Consider the following 13,513-nt stretch of genomic DNA (forward strand, 5'->3'; position numbering starts at 1 on the left):
ATTTACTTAGTGACCTGAGGCAGTGATTTTCTTAGGTACCATTTGCCAGTTCTGCTGAGTTTAAACTTAGCTCAGATAAAAAGAGACTCTTCCCCAAAATGCTAAGGGCCAAAGAGGAATAGTGATACCTTACCTAAATATTGAAAGTCTTATCTTTGAAGACAAGAAGAGATGAGAACCAGGGCTCCCTAGGCCCCTGGATTTTTTTCTGTGAGCCTCCTGCCCCTCACTACCTGTACTTCCATTTCTGGGAACACTTGCCTCCCTTGGTATCAATGTTTTTAACAGTGCACAGGTTTATCTGAAGCACGGGTTGCACTTGTCAAATACTTCCAAGCTACTGCAGAGCCAACTTTTTTCTTTCAAAAGAAAAAATGCATTTTAATGTCCTCCAATTTATTTCTGTCCTGTCTCAGTAATAGGCAGTATTGTTATCCCATGGATTTATTCACTAGCCCTCTGTCAAAAGCTTTCATTACACTTCTAAACCCAAAGACCATGGGGTGAAATTTGAGTGGTTTAATAGATGTTAATGTAGTTTATGCGACATTTAAATGTTCTCTGCAGTTCTACTTTCGTAGGACTGTGCAAAAGACCACTCTCTTCAGTGCAGCAGATTCATATAGTAGAAACTAGGAGGAAGGTAACACATGACTGTGAATATGTGGCAGTTTCGGTTCAAAAACCGGGCAGAAACAACAATTAAGTGTAGTGGTTTTGATCTACCTATCTGAGTTTTGTGGCCAATGCACCAATGTAGTGGGTCTAGTGCTGGCCAAATCACCAGTGCACCCACTAGAATTATTTACTCATTTTCTGCTGTGCAATGAGGATTAGGAGGAAGGCAAAACAAGCTTGAAACTTTAAAGGATATAAAGAAAACTGTATTAACAGAAGTAAAAGGAAAAAAATAAGAAAAAAAAATACGAATAAATCTTCTGTTTAGAACACTTCTTCTCCTCCCACACCCTCTTTCACACTGACTATGTAAAGACAAAACCTGGGACTTGCAGTCAGTTTACCATTTCTAAAATAGTGTTTTTTCAGTTCTCTTAGGAAGAGGAGTCTCTCTTATCATGCTATGGAGACTTCTCCACAAGAAACAGTTCTCTCGTGGTGTTAATGTCACAGCGCATCAGCAGGCATCTGGAAATCTGCAATCGCAAAGTCCCTCCCATGTTTTGGAAGTTTTTTCTCATTTCATCTTATTGGGGTACTATTTTAAGGATGAGCTGTTTTAGTATAGAAACACAAGTTCTCTTATCTCTGGGAACAGAGGTTTTCTTCTCCCATCCCTGGGGCAAAGTTTCTCATCTCTCTCATCTCTCTCTGTTTAAGCTTCTCTTTGGATTACAGCTACTGCAACATCTGCTTATTTCAACACTGGTGCTTCTGCTCACGGCTGTAGTTAGAATGCTACAGCCCTCCAATGCATTCCATGAATTACAGGGAAAAAACAAAGTCTAATATATCAATCATATAATCACCATAGCCTTACCAGAGAATTTCAGCCCAAAACTAAGGCATCTCCTCAATCTCCTCCCATCTAGAATTTGACCCTGTCTTCACTGACCTCTGTGACCCATGTTGTTTTCTTTACATGTCTTTACCCTTGCCTTTTCCTGATTTGGGAGAGAATTGGTGTTTGTAGGTTGGTTTGTTCTCAAGCTTTATAAATGGAAGCAGTTTTTATAGAGTTCTGTAGCATTGAAAGGTTACTCTTGTCCAGGCTCTGCAATCAAGGAAGTGCTGTGTTTCTTGCTGCTGATCACAGGGTCTCTGCTGGCACTGCTTAAGTCATGCTGGCTGATGGTGCCACTCCACGACTTTCCTTCAAGCGAGGTGCTGGAAAAAGAAAAAATTGCCACTGCTTTTGTCCTTCTGTCCACAGCATAGCTGGCTAAAAGCAGTTAAGCAAACAAAGTCAACTGCAAGCCATGTCAAGATAGCTGCGGCCACATGGCACTACCCTGGTTGTGCCAATTTTGGCTGTGCACTCCTGACCACATGGCCGCTCCTGGTCTTGGGGCCACTCCCAGCGCCTGCCTTGGGGCCACTCCCGGTGCTGGTCCTGGCTGTCTGGTTGTTCCCAGTGTTGGGATGGCCCCTGGTGGCATGGAGTGACGGGCTCTGCTGGGAAGGGGCCTGATCCCGCCAGGAAGGGGCCCCAGCCACCCTACCATGATGGGGCTGGCAGACTTCTCAGGAAGGGGCCAGCCTGGCCAGTTACCTCTGCAAAGGCCGGAAGCAAGAGAGCTTTTCCCAGGCCTTGTTTGTTTCTGAATGTGTTTTTCCACAGAGGAGTGTTCAACTCTTTTAAGTGGTTTAACCAGGTGTCAATCTTCAAAACTAGATTAACTGATAGCCCACTGATTGATTCTGCCAGGTCCCCATAGAGAACCACCCTTGCAGGCCATGGACTGCCTCCCCAACTAAAATCCAAACAATCTGTTAAACCATGACAGACTAGCTTTAACTTAGGGGCCATGTAACACTGCTTTTTCAACCAAGTCTATATTTGCCCAGCTTATATGTTTTTTTTTAGTAGGTTTGTATTTATCTTTTAGCATGTGCCTGTTTCTTAGTCATGTCAGCTTCAATCTATGGTTGTTAATGTTGTTTTTTTAAACACTAATGTCTAAATCAGTATCTCTTCCCATGTACAGATATGACAGGAGAAGCCTCCTCACGCAATCCTACAACCTGTTTAATGGACCAGGTTGAATAAAAAGTTGCAAGAGGTGATGCCTTAAGATTTTAGCCTTTTTATTTTTCACATCCTCTACTACATTAGTGCATAGCTCTAAACTCCATCTAAAGTGTTAGCTACTGTCTACACATTTTGGTCAGACAAAACAATTCCTCTAGGCCTGAAACTCAAGGACACCCTACAGCCTCAGGCCCCAAAAAGTATAAAGAAAAGTGAATTTGGGGGAAGCAAACTGGGGGAATATGACTTCATTACCTGAAGCTGTAATTGGAGGATTAACCCCTGATATGTAAATAGACCAAACTTATATCTGTCTGAAAAACTCGTGACCATTGTTAATTTTGGGTGTAGCCCTTTGGGGAGGCTTCATCTGCCCTTAATATACCTGAATGCCCTTTATTAAATATATCTGCTTTTATGTTTTGAACTTTGTCTGCCCTCTGTTTCTAGGTAAGCTCAAAAAAGGCATCAGAGGCAAGCCTCTTCCACAGGTGTTTTCCTTCCCTGCACCTGCTTCCTGAACAACTCTTCCTCCTTCTTTTGAAGGCAATAGGGCATCCCATCTGTTTAGCTTCATTAGACAAGGAAAAATAACCTTCTTGATGTTACAGGTATTGGATGTATTTTAACAACATACTTGCTTGAGAGTAAAATTAGCATGGCAGCATCAGAGATTAAAAGTGTAAGGAAGAAACAATCCAAAATGCCTTAGTACAAATTAGGATTTGATGCTTTCATCATTTGATCAGAAGGAGGAGCAATTAAATCCCCACTCTGTGTCTGCACCAAAGTACGCATACACTGAACTACCTTATACGTCTTATATATGTGAGTGTTTACTCTAGTAAACAAAGGAAATGTGAATAGATGGCATTGTCAGTCATGATGCCATTTGTACGTGATGTAAGAGGTCATAGAATCATTGCATGTGTATGAATTAACTTGAATTAAGATACCAAATTCGTTATGAGTGTCAAATGACAAATTCCTAGCAAGACTTACAGAACAAGAGACAGGTTTTTTTAGGCCACCATGAAGCAGTAGCAATCCTTTTTCTGGTGAATCCTGAAGTAATTATATTGTTCTGATTGGGAGTAATTTCTGCCCTTACGCTGGTCTTTTATGAAGGAGCAAAAGAGGTCTGTAATTGAAGCAAGGAAAACAGTTGGGATTTTTTCCTCACAGAAAACCAAAATGCACTGAGATTAAAACTAAATTTGCATGTTAAGTAAGACTCATCAGTTTGCATTAGGAGTTTTTAATATACTTCTTTGTTTATTTTCATATCTTTGAGGCAAAGGTGGATGTTTCAAATTTAAAAGCAATTCTGCATCATCCCAAATGAGAAAGCCAGTTCTCTGGTTCTGGAAAAGTACTGCTAGCATAGCTTGTGTTGTGTGCTTTGTGTCTTTTATCGGAGTTCTGGCTTGTTTCATGTGCAACCATTTACTGATTTGCAAGAACAGCAACACTTGAACCAAAAAGTGTGTAGTTTCTGAATTAGGTTTGAACTTAATTTTTAACTCCTACATAAACAATGAGCAGGTAGATGTATTTTGAGGATACAAGAACCACTTTTATCTTTTGTTCAGCTGAGAAGCCATTAAAGTGCTGACAGTCCTTGAAATAGAAAATGAACATTGTCCAGGGGCACAGCTGTCTGGTGGTGATGCACGTGTACATTTGGGATTATGTTTAGAGTAGAAGTTTGTGGGCTGCTCTGTGGTGAGATACAGCTGTTACTAAAGGAGGAACTAACAGCTTCACTTTCCCTAGTTTGAGGTGATTCATTCCAGAGACGGTAAAGTCTTCTGGGATCTGGGAGCTTGAGAGCAGCAGCTGTTAGATAAAAATAAGTGTTACTGCTACAGGACTGCCAGAAAGCTTTTCCTGCCTGAGAATTCCGGCAATACACAAATTCTTGAAGATGTGTTTGAGTGTCTAGCCTGATTGGTCAGTGCGGGAGAACAACTTTTTCTAGCAGCTGTTTATTTTGGGAAGAATGATGTCAGTGATCTAAAACCTGAAATGCACTCAGCTTTCTTTGGATATTGAAACAGAATGTGAAAAGAACCACTGTAAGGGAATACCTTGTAGTCTGAATTACCTTTTCAGCCAACTTGTTTCCACTCCTCCTTTGCTGCAATAGTTCAGATTCCATTTAACATGATTGCCTCCTCCGGCTCCTCCCTTGTGTTTACATTTTCATTTGCCTTTTTTGGCTGATACAAGTCTCACGATTCTTTAGCAAAACTACTTACCTCCAGGAGCAGAAACGGTGGCTGCAGCTCAAACAGCAGGGGTAGAGACATTTCTGGCCTTTTTAAGCTCAGAGATTTGCCCTAACTTTGGTTTTCCTATGTGCAGGGTTTTGCTTAGAGAATATTAGTTGATATAAATAAAGCAGTGATTGACTATTGCAGAAAATTGCTGGTCATGCCTAGTAAAGAGGTAAGTGGCTTTGTTGTGGTTCAAGAGCTGGAAATACAAACCACATGTATTTCTCCTTGGATTTTATAGGAGTTACGCAGGAAGAGCTTGTAAGGAATGAAGGCCTGTCATTGATAGAGAGGGAGAAAGGAAAAGAGAAGCACACATAAAATAGTTTAACTTGAAAAGAATGCAGCTCAGGACTTGTCCAGGTTTGCCTGAAGGTAAAAATATTTATTTATGAGGTTGATAAAAGATAATCCAGATCTTCTATAATGTTTTCTGCTGCAACATGAACAAGGGTACAGTTTGAAAAAAAAAAAAGTGTATTTGCAATCATCTTCTTTTTGTTCAGGTGGACTGGATCAGAACAGCTCTTGCTGAATTTGTGGTGTATGAGTTTACCTAGCTGGCTTTTATTTGTGTATGTTTTCCCAAGTGATTAATGGACAGTGGGTAGCTGTGGGGACAAGTCAAAAGGCTTAGAGACGGAAATATTTTTAATTGACAAGCCTGACTTTGGGTATTTAGATTTCAAGAAGAGAAGTGCCAGGAAAACACAGGCTTGGAAGGATGTCACTAAATTTGGTATGTGTTAGTATTTCAGGTCATAATTTTTAAATAAGTTACTCTTTGTTTATCAGGTAGAGGAGTGACAATACACACATAACCTTTGCTCTGAGATTTTCAGTTAGGAAAATCAGCTAGTGTGTGTTTAATTCAGATTCAGCATGGCAATGTTGTCGGGCTTCAGCCTGGGCAGTTCAGAGAGTTGGAACAGCTCCTGGGAAGTGTGGTCAGGTTGAAAGAAAGTAGGCCCCTTTGGTTTAGTTAATTAAATTCCAGCATTACTTAGGTCACCTCTCTTGTAATCTTGTTTTTTGACAGCTGTATTACTGTGCATTTTAAAGTGTCGCTTCCTTGGAAAAAATGGTAGCAGGGATTGAGTTGTGCATGGAGATGAGATATTGAATTTATATGGTGTCTGCGGTACCATTATTTAGCAAGGTGTAAAGAATGAAATTTTGCATTGCTGTTATGTTTTCTCATTTTCTTTTGTCAAAACTGTTCCCTGCCTATATGCATAGCTTTACTTTTACAATTAAGTAGGTTATCACCTTTTTTGGGAAACACATGGATGATGACCAAAAGTCAAAATCCAAAAGTCATAGTGGAGAGGTATTCTAAAATTGCATTTAAGAAAGAGGTAGAATATGAAATAAAGGTGTTATATAATAGAAGAATGACTACAAACCCTTGTATTTTGCAGGTTTGTAGTATTTTAATAGTTCATTTGTCCTAGTTTTGTGAACAAACCAACCATATATGAATATAGCTTTTATATATTTATGGTTGTATATATTTATAGTTTTTATATATATAGTTTATGGTTTAATAAGACCAAGTGCAAGGCGCTGCACCTGGGTCTAGACATCCCCCAGTATCAATACAAGCTAGGTGATGAACAGATCCAGAGCAGCCCTGCTGAGAAGGACTTGGGAGTACTAGTGGTTGAGAGGCTGGACACAACCCAGCAACATGCTCTTGCAGCCCAGAAAACCACATGTCCTGGGCTGTATCAAAAGCAGTATTGGCAGCAGTGTGAAGGAGGTGATTCACCCCCTCCACACTGGCGAGATCCCACCAACAGTGCTGCATACAGCTATGGGGTCCCCAGCACAGGAAGCAAGACCAGAGGAGGCCATCAAGTTGGTTGGAAGGATGGATGGTTTTCCTTATCTCCTGTGAGGAAAGCCTGAGAGAATTGAGTTTGTTCAGTCTGGAAATGAGAAAGGAAAAAAGGGGTGACCTAACTGTGGCCTTCTAGTACCTGAAGGGAGCCCACAAGAAATATAGAGGGCAATTATTTAAAAGAGCATGTAGTGACAGGAGACGCTTTAAACTGAAAGAGGAGAGATTTAGATGAGATATAAAGAATAAATAGAGGGTGGAGAGACACTGGAACAGGTAGCACAGAAAAGTTGTGGATGCCCCATCCCTGGAAGTGCTCATGGCCAGGTTGGATGGGGCTTTGAGCAACCTGGTCTAGTGAAAGGTGTCCCTGCCCATGGCAGGGGGGTTGGAACTAGATGATGTTTAGTCATCCCTTGCAATCTAAACTGTTTTATGATATATTTTCTGATGATAGTTAAAATTAAAAGCACCAAATTAATCTAGGAATGTTTTCCTTCAGCTGTGCAAATTAGAAAATAATTTTGGTATGTGCAATACACATTTTATTTTCACAGTTAGAGGCTGCAAGTTTAAATATCCAGACTCCTCAGGAACAACTGGATTTTTGTTTAGCTATGAGTTTCATTCTTTCTTACCTGTTTATAATGCAGAGTGGTATTTTTTGGTTCCTAAAAAGGCAGCTATCTATTAGAGTAAATTGTCTAGTTGCAAGTAAATTGTTTTGACCCACAATCACAGTTGTTTTCGTGTGACGTCTAATAATATTGTATTGATATTTAAATTTAGAGCCAAAAATCAGCAGGTCCCAAATTCTTCTGTTTCTCATTTCATTTCTAGACACATAATATGGCTCCTCAAGTTCTAGCATAAATATCAAAAGTAATGTCTGTCAGGCTCACCATCCTACTTATGATCAATGAGACTTCTGTCTGGGAAGCCATTATTTCAAGAAATTGCTTTAGGGATTGTGAGAAACGACTGCTCACTTTAAAATTTTAAAGATTTATTAAACCTTAACAACACAACAAAGGACTGAATAATGAAAAAGGGACAGCACTGGGAGAATAGCTGACTGCCAGAGGCTCATCCACAAAATGGCTGCTCCACCTTTAATACCCCTGGTGTTGCATCAGGCAACCCTGGCCCCTCCCAAAGTCTGCCAGTTAACTCTTCTTTGCTGTCCATTGGTGGAAACCTTGCAACTTCATTGGAGGTGAGATGTTCCCATTCCCAGCTGCCCCATGCAAGGGACATTTGTGCATGCTTTCCCTCCACACGTCCCTGAAAACTAAGGCTGTCCAGTGGCAACAGTACAGGGGGCGGGGGCAAAGGGGACTATGGGGAGAACAGAGGGTATCCAAACAACAAACTACAATAACATAACCATACATAAACAGAACTTCTCTTAACATACACACAATATTCCTCCCTTAATTTTGAGAGCCAATCATATTACCTGCCTGTAACAGGATTTTTGAAACTTGGTAGTGGACCAGACTTTCTGCACTGATGTCTTTTTTCCTAAAATGGTGTCCCAGCATCAATGTGGGGTGACCCAGACCTGGGGCTGGCTCAGGCTTTGTGCTGCTGACAGAGTTTGCAAAATTTACTCCAAAACAGTTTCTGATTGTGAAATTCAGCTTTTTGAGTTGTTATTTTTGTGAGCCCAGAAAAACCTACCTGAAACAACCTCTGAGGAAGTCAAGCCTCTGCCTTGAGCAAAAGCCACCAGGGAAAAGAGAACCTGGCTTGGGTGCTCTAACTTTGTAAAGAAACCCTGGCAACCTCCTGCCCTGTTTCCAGCCACAGAACTGGGTCTTAAGGAAACAAGAACAATCTTGGACACAGATAGATATGGAATACAATAAAATTTTGGTTACCCTGGAGAGATAGCTTTTAAGTAATTTTAAAAGCTATTTATTTATTAAAGTTATTTATTTATTTAAGTTATTATTATTTATTTATTAAAGTTGTTTACTTTTAAAAGCTTTAAAACTTACTTAAAAGCTATCTGAGATTCCTGAAGTAGTTTAAGGCTAAGGCTAAGTTAAGGCTACTAACACACAAATGCAGTACTTAATTTTCTGTTTGTGGGTTTTGCTTTTTTGTTGTTGTTTTTGTTTAGGGGTTTTTGTTTGTTTGTTTGTTTTGCTTTTTATTCCTAAGTGAAATTTTAAGTAAGCTATACTTGTGTATCTTCTTCAGAGTGGAAGCTGTACAATTCACAGCTGGATGACCGCTAAATATTTGGGGTTGCCTAGCATTCCTAGCAAGATGCAGAATAAATTTGATAATTTTGTATTAGTGGAAGAAGGACAGGATTATCTCTGAAACTTAAAGAGTGCACATGTGTAAGACCCTTGGGTCAGTAGTCCACTGTCAGTGTGTTTGTCTTTTTGTCTGTACTTCTGCCACTATGCTTGTATGGTACTATATTATGGTACTAGAAGGGCTAATAGAGGGTTCCATTGCTTCCATGGCTGTACTTGAGAATTTGAGAGTTTTTTTGTACGTACCATTTCTGCAAGGAGAACCAAATCTGCATGCTAGAATGTTTGATCTTGTGTGAAGTACTGTATTTGGTTTGGCTGAGCTGGAGTTAATTGTCCTTAGGAAACTCTCACAAGTGCTGTGCTTTGCATTGGTAGCCAGAAAGGTGTTGACAACACACCAGTGCTTTGTCTGCTTCTGAGCAACACTGGCACACTATCAGCGCTGTCTCTTTAACAGTTCTCTCATGTCCTCCTCCCATCAAGTGGGCTGGGAGTGGGGAATAACCGGGAAGGAGACACATCTAGGCAAAAATAGCTGACCCAAATTAACCAAAGAGGTATTCCATACCATATGATGTCAGCTCAGATATAAAAGCTATGGCAAGGAAGAGGAATGGGGCATTTGTTATTTTACAATGTTTGCCTTCTGGAGCAACTGCTCTGTGTGGAAGTCCTGCTTTCTGGGAAGTGGCTGAACGTTACTCTCTGCTGGAAGGTAGAGATCACTTCCCCACCCCCACCCCCCGCCCTTTGCTTAAGTGCACAAACTTTCTTTTTTTTTCTTGCTTTAATAAACTGCCTTTTCTCAACCTTTTCCATCTTATTTTTTCTCTGGTGTCCTTCTGGGAAGGGAAGTCGATAGAGTGGCTTGGTGGGCACCTGGCATGAGAGCCAAGGTCAACCCACTACAGTATTTAGGCTGACTAGCATTTTTAAAGCACAGAGCCTAGTTTTCAGTAACAGAACAGTCAGACAAGACTTTGTAATCGTTCAAGTGTACTGTTCCGGATTGACTTCACTGCATTCCAGTTCATACCTGTAACTTTTTCAAGTCTGTGTTTTGTCAGGATATACAACTATTCCAAACAAAGCAGGGTTTTTTTTATTTTTTTAATGTTTTTTAAACTCAAAACCAAGCATACAGTAAAAAACCCCACCTAATAGTTACTCTTAGTTCCAGTTTCTTGTTGTTGTTGTTGTTGTTTGTTTTGTTTTTAAAATCTTGTACTTTATTGTGGTAACTGTATCAAAATACTTCATATGAAACACCAAGTATGCTTCATAGTCCTAGAAGGTCATGAGAGCTTATGAGAAATCACAGCATGCAAGAGCCTGAGAAACTGTCTGTTGGCTGTACTTTTTGATACATCTTCTTTCAAAAATACTGTTTTTAAGTATCTGTATACAGACATTCAGCCTCAGGCATTAGCAGCCCTTTTCAACATGGAATTTACACATCAAATTTAATCCACAGAGAAATTTTACAGCAAGGGGAGTTGCATTCCTTTTTGCTCAGTTTGATATTTTTTTCTGAAAAGGAGTATTTTGGTGTTTTGCATGTGCTGTTTTTAAAATCAACATCAAACAAGTAATAGTTCCTAGTCCCTAGAAAGTAAATGATTGTCCTTTAGTTTAGCTGAAATCTATTAAAACTGTTGTATAACCTTTAGTATGTAAGTATTTTAACTGATGGAACCTTGTCAGTGTGTCCCCAAAACTTTTTCCAACCAGACCACTTTTCTTGCCATTATAAAGGCCAATGAATTAATTACCATTGTGAGTACAATTTCTGCATAATGCTTTTTCTAAATGGGTATTGCCTAGAAAAGTTTCTTAGTTTGGAAATTCATGATCATGATGCCATTTTACATATATTTTGAAAATGTGTGGTAGAGTTGATGTTGAAATGCAGTGGGCTCTCCATAGGGCTTTTGATTCTGGAACTACAACAGACGTAATTGATGGTTACCTTTGAGAAAAGTCTGCCTGTTCCTAAATTGTAATGGTTTAATTTTCTTCATCTCAAACCATTCTCAGACTATAAGTAGGAAAAGTTTTTCAGAAATATCTGCTTAATATAAATATTCTGATAAATGAACATTAAGTCCTTTGAAAGTGGAACTACTTACTTTACTTTCTTGGCATTACAGACACTAGACATATTTATTCCTAAAACTTTCCTTGAAAAATAGAATTGTGCTCATTTTCAGCACTGGATAAAAATTCAGTAGCGATACTTTAACCTCATATTGGTCTAACCTGTGTGATATGTTTGGTGTGATGTTTTAGAAGGGAGTAAGACAAATATAGTTACTTCTGTGGAGGCTTCCACTGAAGTTCATTAGTCCTTCTTTGAAACAAAAACATGACATGCATACCAGGTCCCCCCTATATGTCATAATCATGTCAGAAATGTCATACTCTTAACATTTACTTGTGCCTTCCTTTGTGAAGAGGCTTTATGTATATTCCAAGGACTGCAGCTCTGATTAAAAGCTTGTCTTTTCCTTGCAACACCAAGAAAAGGAGAAAAGTATTCTTTGTAGTATAGTCAGACCATCAAGTAAAAATGGACAAAGTAATAATTACATAATATATATATATTAAAGGCAAGTATTGCTGGTGGGTTTCTACCATTCTTGCTCTGTTGGTCATTGGTATTTGCTGTAGTTGTAGAGTTGATTTAGTTTTGCAGAAACAATACCATTAGTGTTAACAATACTTGTGGCATGACACTAGTCAAAGCCCTTATATGATGCCTTGTCCTTATCTCTCCTTTTCCTTTTCACTCATATCTCCACAGTGTTCCGTACCCAAGGTCCCATTGATGGCAGTCTGTATGCAAAAGTGAGAAAGAAGAGCTCTTCAGACAACATCTCTGGTGTTGCTAGGGGTATTCATGTTACAGACAGTCCTGATCACAGTGATCACACCCTCTCTGTCAGTAGTGATTCTGGACACTCCACAGCTTCCATCAGAACAGACAAAACTGAGGAATGCCTTGTCCCAGGAGTTAAACGGAGTCTGAGCCCACAAGAGAAGGCAGAACTAGACCAGCTACTTAGCGGCTTTGGACTAGAGGATTCTGTCAGCACCACCAAGGATATGACTGATGCTCAAAGCAAGTACAGTGCTACTCACCACATAGTGCCAGCTCACATTCTCATGAATGAAGTCACCAAAATGAAGGACAGGGAGACTGATATTCTGGATGATGAAATGCCTAATCATGACCTTCACAGTGTAGACAGCACTGGGACGTTGTCTGCCTCAGAAGGGCAGCACTCCACCCACCTAGGGAACTTCAGTTGCCACAAGAGCAGTCAAAACTCACTTCTTTCAGACGGCTTTGGAAGTAATGCTGGGGAAGAGCATCACAATGCTTTTGCTGCAGACCTGGGAATTGGTGTGGATTCCCTCTTTGAGAGATTATTTGAAAGCACTGAGCCAAAGTCAACTGAGCAATCGCAACAGAATCCTTCTGTCTCACCCCATCTACAAGCCTATGGCCCAAGTAACTACTCTACTCAGACCTGGGTATGCCAGCAGCAGATGGTCACTGCTCACCAATATGGTTTTGCCCCAGAGAATGAAATTATGGTTGGCATTCATAACACTGTGGAGAATTTGGGCAGTGTACAGAGCCAGTCCCAAGTTGCAGATGCTCCAACATGTGGCTCTAGCAGCAGAGATGCTGTGCAGAGAGGGCTAGGAAGCATGCTGGGTGCTGCAGAAGCTGAAGAACATGCAAGTGCTGACAATTTTAAGTCAAGGCTAATGCCTGAGAGGAACACAAATGGCCTGGATCTAGGACAAAATGCTGGAGACGTACCACCTTCTCCAACTTTGGATATTGATCAGTCCATTGAACAGTTGAACAGGCTGATCTTGGAGTTAGACCCTACATTTGAACCTATCCCAACCCGCATTAACACTCTCACCAGTGACAGAAATCAAGTAAATGGCTTCAGCAGCCTTGATGCACACATGGAAGAGCTTAACAGTAGGTCTGGCTTCCGTGACAAATTAGAGATCAGAAACAGGAATGCCTCTGGACATGGTAAGCTGTTATACTTTCTGAAAATCATTCTTTTTCTAGCACCTGTGTGTTCATTATATGGTACAGCAGGACCCTCAGGTCATTGCTTAAAACTTTTGACAATGATTATCAAGGGGTTATTTCTGATGCCCTCTTTACATAATCATCCAAGATATGGAATCAAATGATGTAAGGTAAGTAAGTTTTGCAGGTTCTTGCCTTTTTGCTTGAAAAAATTACTTTTCAGGAAGTTCTTATCTGTTATAGATCATCTCTTGGGATTATTTTGCTGCTGTGAATTTAAGTTATAAGGAAGCAGAATTTGTACATCGAGACATTTTTAGAAGGCATTGGTGGTGTAGGTTT

General features: G+C 40.1%; 1 protein-coding gene across 1 annotated transcript in view; it reads left to right on the forward strand.

Moving 5' to 3' along the window:
* TNS3 (tensin 3) overlaps positions 1-13,513 on the forward strand; it is a 134,817-nt gene that overhangs the window by 63,180 nt on the left and 58,124 nt on the right. The window contains exon 15 of the mRNA XM_053958255.1: positions 11,912-13,168. Within this exon, the coding sequence (XP_053814230.1) occupies positions 11,912-13,168 (1,257 nt within the window). The remainder of the gene's footprint in view (positions 1-11,911; positions 13,169-13,513) is intronic.

The sequence above is a fragment of the Vidua chalybeata genome, chromosome 1 (assembly GCF_026979565.1).
Source record: "Vidua chalybeata isolate OUT-0048 chromosome 1, bVidCha1 merged haplotype, whole genome shotgun sequence".
Lineage (NCBI taxonomy): Eukaryota > Metazoa > Chordata > Aves > Passeriformes > Viduidae > Vidua > Vidua chalybeata.